The sequence below is a fragment of the Ictidomys tridecemlineatus genome, chromosome 2, assembly GCF_052094955.1.
Source record: "Ictidomys tridecemlineatus isolate mIctTri1 chromosome 2, mIctTri1.hap1, whole genome shotgun sequence".
Taxonomy (NCBI): Eukaryota; Metazoa; Chordata; class Mammalia; order Rodentia; family Sciuridae; genus Ictidomys; species Ictidomys tridecemlineatus.
Window position 1 is genome coordinate 193,652,453 of NC_135478.1, and position 19,090 is coordinate 193,671,542.

General features: G+C 30.4%; 1 protein-coding gene across 4 annotated transcripts in view; it reads right to left on the minus strand.

Moving 5' to 3' along the window:
- Phf14 (PHD finger protein 14) overlaps positions 1-19,090 on the minus strand; it is a 183,832-nt gene that overhangs the window by 120,103 nt on the left and 44,639 nt on the right. For all 4 annotated transcript variants that reach the window (XR_013435277.1, XM_078040344.1, XM_040291563.2 and 1 more), the window contains 7 exons: positions 18,458-18,595; positions 10,770-10,916; positions 9,919-10,189; positions 9,509-9,615; positions 8,341-8,436; positions 6,307-6,410; positions 4,305-4,436 (listed from right to left, as the gene is read on the minus strand). Coding sequence is in view for 3 of the 4 variants with exons in the window: in XM_078040344.1 (XP_077896470.1) it covers positions 4,305-4,436; positions 6,307-6,410; positions 8,341-8,436; positions 9,509-9,615; positions 9,919-10,189; positions 10,770-10,916; positions 18,458-18,595 (995 nt within the window). In the remaining variant the exon portion in view is untranslated. The remainder of the gene's footprint in view (positions 1-4,304; positions 4,437-6,306; positions 6,411-8,340; positions 8,437-9,508; positions 9,616-9,918; positions 10,190-10,769; positions 10,917-18,457; positions 18,596-19,090) is intronic.

The window sequence follows — 19,090 nt, forward strand, 5'->3', positions numbered from 1 at the left end:
AAATTAATTAAGTAAATAATAATATATTTATCATCTTTTAGCTTTAGCTATAGATTCTAAAAGAACAAAATCCAGATATATGTGAAAAATATATACACATAAGGGAGTGTGATAAGACTAAACATACAGAAATACATGTGTTCCTCTCAGAATGAGTATCATGACTCAGGTATATAACAAATTACATGTACACTTGTAAGTATCGTAAGAAAACACACAACAATGTTATATGTCTAAATGAATCAACCTAAGAGATTCAACACTGGTTAAAATGGCAATTTCCCTTGGGAAATCAAAATTTTTCTTAAGTAACATATAACATCTAAAAAATCACAACTCTTCCTGGACCCTGATTCTACTTCATGCCTCAATTATCATAGCTTTTTAATTATATTTAATGACAAGTTGTCTTGAATATATAAAGAAAACAATAGAAATATGGTCTAAGAAAAGTTGAACAAATATAAATGGTCATTTTCGTTGGTGGCCTATGCTACCTCTAATAGAAGAAATATAAATTTGCCTACAAAAGGAATTTGTTAAAGCACCATTTATGAAGCATTTGTAATGCTTCATAAATGGTTCTCTTCTAATGCTATACAGTATTAGAAGATAACTGAGCGTGAAACTTAGTTCTAGCCTAGACTATCCAGTAGAACTTTTCATGATGCTAGAATTATCCATCTCCACATTCCAGAATAGTAGCCATTATATGAGAAACTGAATTTTAAATTTACATTTTAATTCATTTAATTTTTATAGCCACATGTGTCTAGTGATTAACACCTGAAACACAGAAAACTAGTCAATGATTGCTGCAAGTCTTTATGTTGTCAACTATGAAAGCCCACTTCAAAAACTTAAAACCAGTTGTTAAAAGAAAATTTTTATTCATGTATTTTCTTCAAACTTAAAAGAATGATCAGAAATTAATTTCATAAAATTCTAAAATTATAGTAGTATTCTCTTTATAAATATGGCTATAATACATAAAATCATATATTTACATGTTTATATTAGTATCATTAAATGTAATTTATAATTCGTCAAATATTTTCAAAGATGTCTCAATTTATGCTCATCAAAATTTATATCTCCCTTTCATTAATACTGTAAACTTAGTATTAAACTAATAGTTGGGGATTTTTTTCTTTGGTATTGGTGATTGAGCCCAGGTATTGGTGATTGAGTATTAGTATTTGGTATTGGTGATTGAGCAATATCGCAGCCCTGTTTTATGGTTTAATTTTTCTTTGTAGACAAGGTCTCAAAATAAATAAATTGCTTAGGGGGCCTCCCTTAGTTTACTGATGCTGGCCTTGAACTTGTAATCCTCCTACCTCTGCCATCAGAGTTTGCTGGATCCCAGGTGTGCAACACCACACTCAGCTTAAGCTAATATTTAGCTTTAAAAGTGACAGCTTTAAATTCTGAATCACAGTTTATTTGATCTTTCAATGCAAAAACATTAATTGCCAAAAAGCCAATCAATATTAAGTATTAACTTAAACATTTTAAAATATTTGTTTTTTAAGCATAATTGGTACCAAAAATTAACACAAAAAAACTTCCAATGAGAGAATAAAGACATACTTTATCATGTGTTACTGAGAAAATTCTTATTATCTATTGCTAGAGCAATGAATCTCTTTACTCCTTAGACTCACAAATTACCACCAAAATAAAAAATACACAATTGTTCCTGTATCTATCCAAATGAAAACTTCATAGAATTGTAGATCTTAGATCTTACTAATAAATAATTAATACCACAACCACTTAAACTGATATATTTATAAAATATATTAAATTATATTATAAACAAGGACCAATTGCTTGCTTTTATATCCTTAAAATACATAACCTTAATGCTGAATGCACATTTCAATCAGTTGAATGAAATTTAGCCAAATTTCTCATATAGTTCCAATTCATTTTTAAATACATGAGTCCCTGGGGTATAAAAACAAATATGTTTTTGTTTGAATTGCTTTTTTTTTTTAACCAAAATATTTTCTCTTTTTTCTTTTTCTTTTTGTGGCCATTATTCATCGGGATATTGTTTAATTATGTTCATTCCAAACATTCCCACTAAGAATTATAATCCCTTTTGGATGACAAGGAAATTATCCTCAGAGTACCTAGATAATAGAAAACACTGATCAGTTCAGAAAATCAAGAGTTTTATAACTGCCAATGCTTAATGAATCCATTCCTATTTCAAGACAATTGCCACATGATTTGTGTTACACATAGCATCTACACAAATGGACATGACTTCTTCCCAGTCTTCCTATGAAACTCCATGGTCTGTCTGTCTGTCTCTCTCTCTCTCTCTCTCTCTCTCTCTCTCTCTCTCTCTCTCTCTCTCTCTCTATATATATATATATATATATATATATATATATATATACATATACACACACACACACACACACACACAGATATATAGTTATATCTCCTTGTGTGTGTATATATATATATATATGATGTATCATATATCCTTTAAGATACAAAAGCATCTTTGCTGTAAGAATCCATATATTAAATCTGAAGAAATAACAACCTACAATAAAGCCACAGCCAATACTGTGTGATGCAATCAAATGATATTTTGAGGAAAAATCATCACTTGGTTTCTTTTAATAATCCCCTATACTGCTATTATCCTTGAAATTATCTAAATTCACTTTAGTCCTCCCCACTCCATATATATATAGTTGTAAATGGACACAATATATTTATTTATTTATTTTTAGGTGGTGCTGAGGATCAAACCCAGTACCTCACAGGTGGGAGGCAAGTGCTCTAATACTGAGCCACAACTCTAGCCCAGTCCTGTATATTTTTACTTAATTTTTTACTTAATACATTCTATTAGAGTCATAAAATTTTATATTTCCATGCAAAGTATTAAAAATAACCTAAGGAAAAAGTCAATTAATTAAAATGAATTTGAAAATTATAAATAATGAAAAATCAAGTAAGGGATTAAGCCAAACACTGGGTCACAGTTACCAAATAAGGAAACAGTAACAGGAACCTTTGTCTAATAAAAGAATTAGTAAGAATTAGGTAGGGACTAAAGCAACAATCAGTCAATGATATACTAGTAAATGTCCAACAAAGGGCTCTCTGGGGGGAAAGCTTTAATTTAAAGTGTCTGTGATATGAATATGAATACTCCAACCACGGAAATTTCAGACTACTAACATGGCATCAAAGAATATGGAATGGGGAAATATGAGTAATTGCAATCGTTGCAGTTTTTCTACAACATAGATACTAACCTCCAGAGCACAGCTACAACTTCCTAATAAAATGAACACAAGAGTCCTGAAGAGATGAAACACGCTTAAATGTGTTTGAGGAACACACAAAACTTTTTGAACTGATAACAATTTGAGGATTTGGGGTTTGGTCTTTTCTAAAACTGGAAAAGTATTTTGTTTAAAAAGAACACATGTTCATTCAAAAGTTTTTCTTTCCTTATATTGTCCTTTTTTTTTTTTTTTTTGAGAGAGAGAGAGAGAGAGAGATTTTTTTTTTTAATATTTATTTTTTAGTTTTCGGCGGACACAACATCTTTGTTTGTATGTGGTGCTGAGGATCGAACCCGGGCTGCATGCATGCCAGGCGAGCGCGCTACCGCTTGAGCCACATCCCCAGCCCCCTTATATTGTCCTTTATATAAGTCAGTCTTAAAAATTTGAATATTACTCTCTCTTGGACTTAAGGAAAGAATAAAACTCATTATAAACTTTTATCAAACATCTATAGTGATTCAATAGGATCAAATAAATGAAAAAAAATTCAAAACCATATATCAAATGATCCAGATTTCCAAAGAATGGCTTGCTAAACTTAATTTAACTAGCATAAATAATAACAGAAGTATTGGTGGCACTAATTCAGAAATAAGATACTAATTCCAAACAAATGCCTGTATATGGAGGCAAATTTTGATAAATTCATTCAATTTCAAAATAAAAATAAATCATTTGAGAAACTTCTAACAATAAATCAAAAGAAAATTATAAACACACCAGACAGAATTTACACCCCAAATAAGAATCCACTACTGATCACAAAATAGCCAAAATTAACTGAAAATTCATTTCTCAAAAATACTATTACAACAGTTTTATTCATGTGATACCATATAACAATTATTTATAAAAATAATGATTTTAAAAAATGTGTGAAAGACTTTATGTTATGCATGATAAAGTATTTCCTATCTTGTAGAGCTGAAATAAAAAGTAAACTGGCTTCAACATCTAGCTCTCCTCCACTTAACTCACCAATAACTGTTTTTGGTCTTTCTTGGCATCCTTGTAAGAGGAGGATCCAGACATCCAAGATGGTAATGGAGTTTGCAAGTATCACACAGCAAAAGAAGATGTTGATCATGGTTCTTCTTACAAATTCCACAACTGTGAATAAAGTCAGAAAATAAGAATTAGATTAACTGTCATAGTGAAACAAATTATAACATGTTTTAAATTTTCATCTTGATTAACAAAATATTTGTTCTGTTATGAGAAGATATTTTATTAGTAGCACAGGTCTTTTTATAATGTCAGTAACTGTTAGTTCTAAATACTTTTGAGAATGTTAAAAAATAGCTTGGATCTGGAATAAACCTAAATGAGTCAAGCCTTTCAAAATGGCACATAAGCTTATTTATTCTCAACACCATTTAATTTTAATTATTACTTAAAGACTTAACTTTTCTATAGAAACTAATTTTGAAACAAAAGAATTTTATAATTTTCAAAAACTTCTCTAAAACCACAAAGAAATTACTTCACAAATATATTCAGTTTACTTTCAACCATTATAAACTTTGCAAAGAGCCAGAATTATATAAATAAGTGAAATGTGTAAGTTAAGTCTCTTTTCAAGATCAGATTTTGAGTCCTAAAAAATATCAACTAATATGCACTACAAATATTAAGGGTTTTACAATTGTTGTTACTGATATTTAGACTTTATTGTTTTTGTTTGTTTTTCAGGAATCTAATTTTTCTTGTGGAAAAGGTAATTTACTTCTGAGAATACAAGCAGCATGACCTGAAAATTTAGTGTATATTTTTTAATTTATGTTGGGAATGTACAGAGTGAAGAAAAAGTTGTTAAGAACCTAAAAGAACCATTCATTCATAGAAAAAATAAAAGAAATAATAATGTTTAGGTTCTTTCTTAATACTCGTAGGGGAAGAAGCCAAAAGAAAAGCCAAAACTAGTACTTGATCTCAGAATTAAAAAGAAAAATAATATAAAATATACTCTAAAACAAAAATTAGTCATTAAAGTCAGAAGTATGATGGTTTCAAATGAACCAGCAATGTTTGGGAAAGCCATAACGATTACATGCTTATGCTTATATTATACATTAAGACAACAGAGGGCCCTTTCCATATTTCAAGGAAATTACTTGCTATTACTGTGCAGAAAGTCTCCAATAAAGAATTGAAAATAGTTATGGAGACTGATACTGTTGCTACTGTTGCTATTTCTAAGAAAGACATTATGAGAAGCACATTTATGTATTTATATAGACGTGGATACACAACATACACAGGTATATGTATATATCTATGTGTATGGACACCTGTATGCATATACACACAAATAAACAACAGCATTTTCTAAACTGCTCTCACTTATCAATATAAGTTACACCAAAAAAAGTGAGACTGTACCCAATTTAGAAATAGAAGTCTTGACTATGTAAAATTATTATATAATGGTAAACATGGTAAAAATATTGAACATAAAAAGTAAAGAACAAAAATATTCTGGAAACAAAATTATTGCAACTGAGCAAAAAGAGTACAGAGAGCCTCGAAATTAAAATTTATCTTCATTATCCACTCCCTACAAAGACAGTAGATTCATACTACATGATATCTATAACTATTTAAAAACACAAAACTTCACAATTCATTCAAGTAAAATAAACTATAAATGTTCATTTATTAAGTGTGTTGCTTTAATTATTTAAACCATAATCATATTTTCAAAGCATCTTTCCAATTCCCCAAATAGAACTCACTCACATAGAGCTTATACAGATATATCCCCAATTACTTAAAAGATATAAAAAGTCCTTTATCTCATTAAAAGAAACAAAAATCTCTTATCATTGAACCTTGAAATCATCTTTGATCAAATGAACTTCATATGCATTTAATTTAAATTATTGTATGGAGATGATTCACTCAAATATTTGAAGTATTTTTTTACAAATATTAGTTAAAAAAATACAAAACATTATTCTATTATAATTTCATTACTTACCTATAAAGTACTGTAGGAAGAGTAGATGTCTTTTGTGTGCCTCCTTCTTTTTTACTTGGTTTTCTCTCCTTGGGTGCTCTCAAAATTGCTGGTATGTTCAACTTCTATTGATTTGAACAAATGCAGTATATGTTGTTTTAAAGATGAAATATAAAGCAACATTCTCCTCTATATGCCACTGGAGCCAACTAAATGTACTAGGATAGTGAGGGGAAATCTGCTTTACCAGCTATTACATTGGCAAAAAGAAATAAGTTTTTGTCTAACAATCACTTCTATTAGAAACCTATAATTACATACTTTCATCCATTTTCAGTGGTATATTAAAACATTATGAAAATTAAATTACTTTATATTGAGAAAGTAAAAGATGAGGATAAGTGTATAGGAGGTTTAAAAAAAATAACATAATTCACTTGACAAAGAAGAATATCGAGGCCGTTTATTTTCCTCAACATCCGAACAATATTGGGGCTCCATAGGTTAATTAGAAAAATTATCTTATTGCACCAAATTCTCCAACAAAAGCATATGAGATTCTCTTTGGGTTTCTACTAATCTGTAGAATGCTGGCTTCTCAGATAGCAACCATCTATCAAAGTCATTTCTTAGTGGCCCAGGGGTCCACATCTGCTCAGCCAACTGGAAAAAAAAAGTCTCAGGCAAACAGTACAAATTCTATTTCAGTTTTGCATTGTATATTTGCACAAGGAAATTTGTAAGCCTCTATGAAAAGTCATTTAATAAATAAAAATGTCTTTTATAGTGAATAATATTTTACATTGAATAGGAGGTTCTTTTGAGACAAACTTGCAATTCCAGCCAAAATGTAATGGTAACTAGGTAAATAAACTAAAGCTTTGCGCTCAACATTACCTTCTCTAAATATCAAATACAAACACACACCATAATCTTCAAAAACCCACCAACAACCTATCATCAGGAATAAAGACTAGTTCTTTCAGAGCCAATTCCTCATTCTCATCTTTAAAAATAAATTATTCTTGATTATACTTGATTATACCATGAATATTCTATTCACAAAAAAGTACTTTCAAAGCTAGCATGAAACAATAAAAATCAGAATAAATTAGTTCATTCAATAATACATCTACACAAATTATGTGATAAATTTGACTCTTTGTAAAAATCTTAAAATTCAATGAAAAAATATATTTAAAAAAAAATTCTCCACAAATAATTTTTTTTTTTTGGTAATACTAGGGTTTGAAACCAGGTCCTTCCCACATGCTAAGCAAGCACTGTACCACTGAGCTTCATCCCCAGTCTTAAAACTACTTTTATATTAGAAGTACTGGTTCTTAATCATCCTTAAAAATATCTCTTAAATTATTAGAAAAAATTCTTAACTTATTAATTATTTACATGGTACTAAAAATGGAATTTAAAGAATTTCATTTAGCAATATTTTTTTTTCAACATCAAGAACTTTAACAGGCTAAAAGTATTTGAGGATAAAGGACTTTTTTTTACAACTACAATAATAGCTACTGTTGAAGGGGAAAAACTACACTTAAGTTTGAAAAACTATCCTTTACACAGCTCAAAAGCAAATTAACATGAAAATGAATCTCTGCAGTTTCTTTTAAATTACATTTAAATTTTTATACCCAAACAAAATAAAGAACTGAATATAACACAAGAACATGAAAGAAAAAATATGGCAAAAAAATCCAAAACTGATTTAAAAAGAAGGTGGTATAAAAAAGAATGTGGTAGAACTCATGCTTCAAATCTTAGTTCATCAATAAATGACGGGTCAATCAGTTTGAGCAAATGAAAAAATTTTGCAAGCAAGATAGCAGTTGAAATAACGAAATTAAGCTACAGGTTTCATTCAGTAGGCAGCTTCCAATGCTTTAGATGTATTTCAGGCAGAAATCATTATCCAAGAGGATGAGGCTCTGATCAAAGAAAATTCTTCAGTTAGTGAAGTGACAGTCATGTCAGAAACCTAGTCTTTGAAAATCATAGTGCATAAGAATTGAAGAAAGCAATTGGAAAGAAACTAACCTGCCCTGTGATTCTGCCTAGTAAGGCCCAAATTCCTTGCCCTTCACTTCGAAGTTTTCCATTCAGATTTTGTAGTTCTTCTAATGATTCACATAGCTACAAAGTGAGTAAGTCAAATTAGTAAAATTCCTTATGTAGGAATTTAAATAATTTATCAATAAATATGTAATATCTACATTTAAATTCCATATATTTTAAAAATATTCAAGTCATAATACCTCTGAGAGACAAGGCTATTCAATTAATTACAGACATCAACAGAATGTAAGCATTCTGTCTTATGATGACACACACTTATATATTTCATTATAGTTTGTTTTATAATTTTACAATACTCTGCTAATTAATCCTTGTTTCCAACAAGACATATTTCTATCATTTTCGCCATGATCAAGCTAAGAATTACAGGACTTTGTTAACTGGCTAAGATCACAGAACTACCAAGAATCCCCAGGTCTTCCGAGTCTAACCAAATCTTGTCACTACAGTGGCTGGCTGACCACTAAAACTTAATTTTATTATTTTTTAAATTCACTTGAAATGCTCCAACAATAAGTTAATACTAGTTTTATTTGCTTATGTTACTAAGTACCTGACACTAGCCACATTTTGTTTTTATATATTTTATTTCTCTCCTCATTAGAATGAAAAAGTACACTGAAAAATTAAATTGAAAAGTATTTCCATATAAAAAGTTATGTTACAATACAACTCAAGGTAAAAACAATAACTTAAAAATAAGTTTCAAATTTTTCTACAAACTAGAGAAGCTCTATAGTGATACTGTGTGAATGTTAGGAATAAAGAATGAAGTCAGATGTATGAACTCCAACTCTAGGGCTTGACTATTACTACTATGTGAGCCTGGGCAAATTACCTAAACTTTTCAGGACTCAGTTTCCTCCCTGAAAATGTTAGCAATAATCATTATCTATGCTACAAAATTAAGGTAAGAAGCAAATGAGTTGGTATATATAAAAAGATCAGAATTATGCCTGGCACATAGAAACTACTCAGTGAGAGTGTGATGATAATAAATGTACTAAAGGGGAGAAGAGCCTCAAAGCTCTAGAATCTCAAAAACGAGACATATATGGAATTCCTACAGAATCACAAAAGAAATCATAAGATCTATGATACTCTGCTATGTGTTTTGGAGCCAACTTACCTTGTTATATTCCACATGAAGCTTTTCTTGCTCATTCTCTAATTTATCCTTTATATTCTTTTGTTCAGCCATATTTTCCTGTATTTGAATCATGCGCATATTTCTCTCTATTTAAATTAAATATCCAATTTTACTTTAGTAGAAAGTAAAAACTGGTATAAAAAATACACAAAGAAAGAAACTAGCTATAGAGATGATCACATAAACCTGCATTATTTAAACACTTTTAAGTATATAGAAAACAACTTGAACCTAGATTTTTACAAACACATACCACTTAGGAAAATAAACATGCCTTTATTTTGATATAGTAATATGGCTAATGAGTTTCTAAAAATTAATAGCATAAAATACTTGCATTAGCATATTTTTCTCAGTAAAAAATGTGCATTATCATTGTCTATACTGACCAAAATAATAATTCACAAAATCAGCAGTGAGAGCTGGTTGCTTATGTTTTCTCCTTCCATCCACACTAGAACTAGTATCTGAATTGTCCACTGGAAAAATATCTGTACTGATCCCCATTAGTTCTGCTTTCCGCATCAGTTTACGAATAGCTGAAGCACTACTAGTGAGTGGTCTAGGCAATTTTTCCCTTGGAACCCATGCCTGGGGTCTAGTGGATCGAGCCAGTTCTGCCTTGGCACGATATTGCTGAAGCCGGGCATTGATCCTTGCCTGTAAAAGAAATGTACACAAATTTTAAAAGTTAAAAAAAAAATAGAACATACTCCTTTTGATTTTAACTTTTACACTTAAAGAAAGTAAAGATAACTAAAACTCCTACTTGAGGTAAATTATATGTATCAGTGGTCCTTAAAGTATAGCCTTATTCTGAGATTAAAATAAACTGAATTTTCACCTAATAAATACTGTCCTGAAGCTTCTCAATAACAGCAATAATTTCCACAGATTTACTTAATGTACCCAAAAATATGTTATAAATAATGGGCAAACTGATCAAATTCTATGCATAAATGAACATTAGAACTGAATTGAAAAAAAAAGAAATTGTACCGATAGAATAATTTTTGCCACACTCTTCTTTGGAAATATACTTTATAAATGGCTGCTTTGTTGACTAGATGAGGAGCAGAATCTTCAATAACAAACTCTACTCACCATTTTACTTTAAATTACAAACCACTTCAATAAATGAATTTCAAAATTATACTTTACATATCATTGGCAAACATGAGCAAGATCTGAAATCCTTAATCTTAAAAGGAACAAAATGACTTTGGCATGATTCCCATACCTGTGCTTCTGGTGACAGTTGTTTCTCTCTCTCTTGCAAAGACATTTTACAGTAGGATTGTAGAGCCAAGTAGTTTTTTCTCTTCCACTTTCTGTCTAATCTATCTGCATGTTGCTTACAATAAGCAAAAAATGGATCTGCTATATCCTATTTTTAAAAAAGAGGGGAAAATGAATAGTTTTCTCCAATGGGTCATTAAAAAAAAACACAAAAGAACAATACTACCTTTTTGAAGAATCTCCTAGTGTTGATTACTTCTGTAATAAATTGTAGAAGTCATTTTCATACATCATGATAAAGATTACTGCTTTAGAACTTAATCCAACTTCAAATTACTATGTCAACTTCAAATTAATGACTTGAAATAACATTTTTAATTTCTTTAAAGGGCCTTGTGGAGGACTGGAGGTATTAGTTTGAGAGCACTTGCCTTGCATACAAGAGAACCTGGGTTTAATCCCCAACACCACAAAAAATAAAATAGAGGGCCTTATGGATTTAAAAATACTGAAATCAAATTGGGTATATTGTATATTCTTTACAAAAAAAAACAGTTTAAAACAAACAAAATTTTAATACATTTAGGTAGAAACTATCAATAAATATTAAAGCTAAAATATATAGACTAACACTATGAAACAACAAATGCCAATATAGGACTAATCAGCAATATAGGACTAATCAACAAAGATTAAGTGGACAATTTCTACATGGTTTGTGTAGGCAGATCTTACCCAGTACAAAAACAGATTAAGGAGGCAAGACCCTATCAGTAAAAATATTTAGGGACTGCTGGACTGGGGATATAGCATAGTTGGTAGAGTGCTTGCCTTGCATGCACAAGGCCCTGGGTTCAATCCCCAGTACCAAAAAATAATAATAATAATATTTGGGAACTGTTATCAATAAATCTATGAGCCAAAATAAACCTTTCCCTTTAGAAGTTGAGGTATTTGTCTTAGTAAAGGAAAGCTAACACAATTGAATTTTAGAACATGAATATTAAATAGTGAGGGCTGGGGCTGTAGCTCTGGCACAGTGCTTGCCTACCCTGTGTGAGGCACTGGGTTCAATCCTCAGCAGCACCACATAAAAAAATAAATAAAATAAAAAGTATTCTGTCCATCTATGACAACAAAAAAAATTAAAAATATATTAAATAGTGTCTGCATAGACAATCCACAATTTATAATAGTTCAATTTATAATTTTTCCATTTTATAATGATGTAAAAGTCATTTCTACTGAATGATACACATTGAGTAGAAACTACCTCAGATTCTGAATTTTGATCTTTTCCCAGGTCAATGATACATAGTACAACACTCTTGAGATGCTGGGTAGTAGCAATGAGTCACAGCTCCCAATCAGCCAGGAGATCAGAAGAGTACACAACTCAAATTCTACAGTGTATTATGCTGCTAAACTATGAATGTACAAGGTTAAGGGCACTAAATTCAAAAACTTTAGGAGACTTTGAACTTATGATGGGTTTATCAGGAGAAAACATCATCCGAAGTTGACCAACATTTGTATTTCTATCCATAAGTGCTTGTCAAGTTATATTTCTGGACTAACATATAAACTGGACAAATATGTTCCACACATGACATTAAATGTATTAATAAGTAACTAAAGGCAAGAGAAACATAAGCAACACCTGCAGTAACCTTGATGAAATTTTATGGGTAGTTATTTATTATATGGTTACAGTTTAGTTCTTAAAGAGTTTTGTCCTTAATTCTGAAATATCCAGATAATAAAGACCAAAACAGAAAAAGTATTTGGGGGCAAGTATTGTTAATTTCTTATGCCAATGCTTGAAATTTCTAACATTTTTGTAGATTAAAATTTTTAATGTAAATTCAATGTCTAGATATCTGGGATCTTGACACTAAAAGAGAAAAATGAACCTGAAAATACACATATTTTGACCTATACCATATACAAAAACATAGCTATATAAAAACTGAAGGTAACCAATGTTTCTTTGTGAATATCTTTCACATGGATAATAACTATCTGTCCTTGAGCTGGGCGTGGTGGCGCACTCCTGTAACCCCAGCCACTCAGGAGGCTGAGGCAGTAGGATGGAGTTCAAAACCAGCCTCAGCAATGGTGAGGCGCTGAGCAACTCAATGAGACCCTGTATCTAAATAAAATACAAAATGGGCTGAGGATATGGCTCAGTGGTTGAATTCCTCTGAGTTCAATCCCTGGTACCAAAAAAAAAAAAAAAGTATCTATTTGTACTGTACTCAAACTTGAATTATGAAGGTAATTTCCGCATGTGGTATTCATCACTTGGTAATTTTTCCCTAAATCTTATGGCTCAATTTTTTTTTCAATTTTTTATTGTAGAAAAACACAAAAGAGGGCTGGGGTTTTAGTACTTGCCTGGTATGTATAAGGCATGGGATTCGATCCTCAGCACCACATTATAAAATTAAACAAATAAAATAAATGTGTGTGTCCATTTACTACTAAAAAAATTTAAAGAATACATGATATTTATCTTTTTTTACTACAATACAGAATTTACTAAAGAGATAAAATACTCATGTGGAAAACTAATCTCCAGGAGATAGATATATTTAGATATAGATATATAGATATATAGATATAGATAGATAGATATGAACTCAAAAAACACAAAAATGCAAATAACTCAATTAATAAATGGGCAAAGAAACTGTACAGGCACTTCACAGAAGAAGAATATGATCAGTTAACAAATATATGAAAAAATATTCAACATCTCTAGCAGTTAGACAAATGCAAATTAAAAATACACTGAGATTTCATTTCACCAGTCAGTATGGTAATTATCAAGAATACAAATAACAAAAAAGACTGGCATTTTTATTAAATACAAAGGTATTCACACATTGCTGGTGGGACTGCAAATTGCAGCAACCATTCTGGAAAGCAATATGGAGGTTCCTCAGAAAACTTGAAACAGAACCATCATTTGACCCAGTTATCCTACTCCTTGGTTTATACCCATAGGGCTTAAAATTAGCATGCTACAGTGATGCAGCTCATCAATGTTCATAGCAGCACAATTAACAATAGCTATTACTACGGAACCAACCTACGTGTATGGTCTGCTTTCTGCGGACCATATACGTGCCCTTCAACAGACGAATGGATAAATAAATTGGGGTATACATACACAAGAGAATACTACTATTCAGCCATAAAGAGAAATGAAATTATAGCAATTTGATACTTCATTTAATGGATGGAACTGGAGACTATCATGCTAAGTGAAATAAGACAGTCCTTAAAAAACATAGAATATTCTCTCTGATATGTGGATGCTAACTCACAATAAGAGGCCAGGGAGGCAGAGAAGAAAAGAAGTACTTTGGATTAGACAAAGGGAAATGAAGGGAAGGGAGGGAGTATGGGAATAGGAAAGATGGTAGAATGAATTAGATATTACTTTCTTATGTATACATATGATTACACAACCAACACAATTCTACATCATGTAGAAGCAGAAGAATGAGAAGTTATACTCCATATATGTATAATGTCAAAATACATTCCACTGTCATGTATAACTAATGACAAATAAAATAAATAAAGAAAAAGTTAAAAGAAAAAAACCTAGGATAATATTTATCATTTAATCATTTTTGAGCACACAGTTCAGAAGTATTAAATACATTCATAATGTTTTGTAACCATCATTACCATTCACCTCGGTAATTCTTTTTATCTTGTAAAACTGAAATTCTAGATTATAAACAACATTTTTCCGTTCCTTTCTCTCCCAGCCTCTGGCAACCACCATTCTACTTTATGTCTCTATGACTATGATGCTATATAAAGAATCACACAGAATCATATAGTTTGTCTTTCTGTAACTGGCTTTATTTAATGAAAGATAATGTCCTAAAATTCATCCACTTATGGGAGATTAAAAGATTTCCTTCCTTTTTAAAGTTACATTTTCTTTACTATTTTATGAATAAATATTCCAATTGCTTTCACCTATTGTTAATAATGCTGCAATTAACATACATGTGTAAATGTCTCTTCAAGATCCTATTTTCAATTCTTTTAGATTTATACCCAGAACAGGGTTGCTGATCACACGATAATTATATTTTTAATTTTTTGAGGATCTGCTATGCTTTTTTCCACAGGAGCTGTACCATTTAATATTCCCAACAAGAGGATTCAAGGGTTCTAATATTTTTCCATGCCCTCACCAACACTTGTGCTTGTTACTTTCTATTATTATTATTTTGATAGTAGGCATTCAGATGTGTGAGGTGGTACACCTCACTGGGGTTTGGCTTTCCCTAAGGATTAGTAACATTGAGCATCTTTTCACTGATTTGAAGAATATCTATTAAACTCCTTTGTCTATTTTTTAATAAGTTTTTTGGGGGGTTATTGGTGGTGTTGTCAAAAGTTTTAAGAGTTTTCTACATAATCTGGTTAGTGATCCTTTATCAGATACATAATTTGAAATATTTTCTCCCATTCTGTGGGGTGCCTCCATACATGGTTAATTACAGGTGAAATATTTCATCCATTTTTTTTTTCAGTGTTGGGGACTGAATCCAATGCCTCATACATACTAGGCAAGCATTCTCCCACTAAGCTATATCTCCAGACCTATTTTATCAATTCTTAAACCATTCTTATTATTTGCATAAAATTACTGTCTGAAACCAGAGTAAATTGAATCTAAATTTATATTAAGCAACTTAGTATATTTTAAATTATATTTCTTATAAAATGTGTTTACCTTTTATCTTAAAAAATAATAATAATGTAGCAAATAAGGTTTATCCAGGAGAAGAAAATTAACCTTTGGCATCAGATTTTACAAAATAAAAAAAAAGTGTTAGGAATTAGGCTTATTAAAAGCTGACATATTATTCATACCAAATGTGTGTGAATCAATAATTGTAAAACACTTTTAAAATATCCAATTCTACCTTTCACTTTAAACTGCACCAAGAGTTCATTCCTACCAATCCTAGTTCTCCTAGCCATATTAAGGCACCAGTTCAGCAGTTAAAGTCAAGCCCTAAAAATTTAATTCATGAATGTTTTCAAAGTTTGCGGGAAAAATCAATAAAACCTACAAATAATCTTATACTGCTTCAAAGAAAAAATTTTTAGGTAGCAGTACAACACTGATCAGTAGTAGTAAAATTATATGTTAATCACAGAAGAAATTACTATATAGGTTTAGTTGGAATACAGGTAACTTTAAGACTAACTACATGGTACCATAAGTTAAGACTAACTAGAGTATTATGACAGAAATGTCACTCTTTACAACTAAACCTGTGCTAGAGCACAGTTTTTAAAATAACTGTGTCATAACATGGTTTCAACAGCTTTCAGTAACACAGGTTGTGTCATAACCTAGTTTGACTATTCTAAAATAATCTGAAATATTTACAAAGTGGATCGAAAAGAATAAAGACTTCAAATGGTTCCTCACCACTGTGATAAAGCACTGTGGCAGAAGGCTATGAAAAGTCATAAAAAGTGTGTTAAGGTGTATAATATTATCAGATGAACCGGAGGTATTCATACTATTTTTTCAACCTTTGTTTAATTGCCTGTATAAAACTGCCATGGAAAAAGTAAGAAATCCAACTTGATAAGTCTTTAGAAATAAAACTGCTTCCCAGAAAGGCCAAAGGAAATATAAAACTGATATAGAGGGCAAGATATGCTTACAAGCAATATATCCATTTTAATTTGAAATGTTTCTTTTTCTTCTTTCCTTTTTACTTTCATTGTGATGCTAGAAATGGAACCCTGGGTTTCATGCATGCTTAGCAAGCACTCTATCAAGGAACTACACCTCTAGTCCTAAATGTTTCTTAATTAAAAATATTATTACATTCCATGAATCCCAATGTACAGATCTATAACAATGTACAATCATGACTTTCATTTTAAAAGAAATATTACTATCAAAAGCAAATCTTATTGATATTAATTTAAAGTCTTGACTTTTTTAAAACACTTTTGAGAAACCTTTACTATTTTCCAGTTCTCTGTAGAACACAAACCAAAAACAAATGTAAATATGTTTTAAATCACTTCCTTCAAGACCTTTTGTCTTTCCAAAAAGGACTATATATGGCTCACTGAAAAGTATAATACCACCATAGTATAAAAGGTTCTGCACTCAATAAGTCTGAAAAGAATGACTACAAAAGAATTGTCTTAACTACAAAGCTCAACTTTCCAGTACACAACTAAGCTTAAACTACAGATTCTCTGATACTAGTATTCACTGGGAATTTATCTGGTACTCTGAGTCTTACTTATACTGTACTATATATTTCTAAACTTCTGTCCATCATCTAGGGTGATAGCCATGACTAATTCACACAACCCAACTGTAGAATCACAACTCTGTTCTGCCCAATAGCTGTGAAAATACTATGTTCATCCAGTATCCTTCATCAATTAATCAAGGTATACTCCTCAGAATCAGAGCTTGGAATTAAGACAGATATATATGTATTAAAAATAAAATGTTCTTATAAGATCCACTTAAATAAAAATAAAATAGAAATATATTCCTCAATTTTTTTCAATAAACTTTCTTCATCAGATTATCTGTATTTGTTTCCTGGCTATGAAAGAAAAGTACTAATACAAAAGCCAAGCATATATTTTTGATATTGAAAATTTATCTAATAAAAGAAGGAACATAACAAAAACAGGTTTACATATTACTGTAGAGCTATCATGAATACATCATAAAAATTACTAAATAAACATTCAATCAATACCCATATTAAAAATAAAAAATCAACTGGACCTGCTCTAAGGACTCTGTACCACTTGAAAATTATTGCAGACCCCCAAAGTTTATGTGAGTTATACTTTTAGATAGTTATTATATTATAAATTAAAACTGAGAAATTTTTTAATGTTCATGAATTTAATCTTAAAATAAAAGCCTCTTATCATAAATACATATTTTATTAAAATCACTATAACTTACACAAAAAATTTAATGAGAAGAGGCACTGTTTTTTTTTTTACTTTTGTAATTCTTTTTAATGTCTAAATGGATGACATAAAAAAAGATAAATGGATTCTCAAAACTGTTTCAATATTTATGATGCTATTTTGCTATGCTGTGAGTACTCTCTGGAAATCTCTACTACTCATGAAAATGCAGATTTTAAAAAAGCAAATAATGGTTTCATATTGTTGTAAACATAGTTTCAATCTCACACTCTTTGAAAGAATCTTAAGATGTTCCCAAAATACCCTTCAAAAACAAATAATTGCCTAATCCAATGCCAGTAAACCTTTAAGGAATACAATGGAATTAAAAGTATTGGTAAAAAGATAATAACACACCAAGGAGATAATTACCCAAATATATTTGCAGACTCTCGTATAAAATATGCTGACATTTTGATGCTTTAAAACACCTGGGATTGTGTATCATGTTATCTGTTAGATCTCACCATAAAAATTGTAATGTTTCCCAAAAGTCTAACTAGTTTTAAGATTAACAAAACTCAGATATTTACTCTTAAAGTTTAGAATAGTGATGTAAGAAAGATTTTAATAAATTTTCAAATTTCTTTTGTTTTGTATCTTGTTATAGAACATAACAGAGTCATGAGAATTATGTATTATGAATACATTCACCACCTACAATTTAAATTAACAAACCTCTTCTGCTGCTGCCTCTGAAAGCAGACCTTCCTTCTGGGCACAGGTCACATGAAAATAAGCTCTGCACATCCCTGCATCACAGCTAATGCAAACTCCAGTTCTAGCAAAACGAGGATCTTCACAAAAGCTACATTCCTATAAAAGAACAATAGGAAAATTCTCACAGCAAAAAAATATTTCTAAAACAAAGACACTTCTCATTTGAAATGCTAAATGCTAAAGAAATATCAGTAGTAAACCAATAGAGTACCAACACAAGTCATAACTATAGGCAAGCCAGGAGTTTATAAAAAAGGTAATTCTCTATACAGTTTTAATAAATCAAAATGCAACTTAAATAACAATAATATAATGATAACAATTAACAATTAAGATGAGAACTTAATATGTTCCAGGCACTATTCTAAGCACTTTACATATATTAATATATATAATCACTTAACATAACTATTATATTGAAGAAGTGAGTTATAATTACTCCTCTATTACTCATAGGAAAATTAAGGTAGAGATGGGTTCACTCACCTGCCCATATAACAAAAAAAATAATTGGGAGTCATGCTTCAAACCAAGACAATCTTACTTCAAAGTCCATCATTAACCTATACTAACTTTTAACAGAATCTTGCT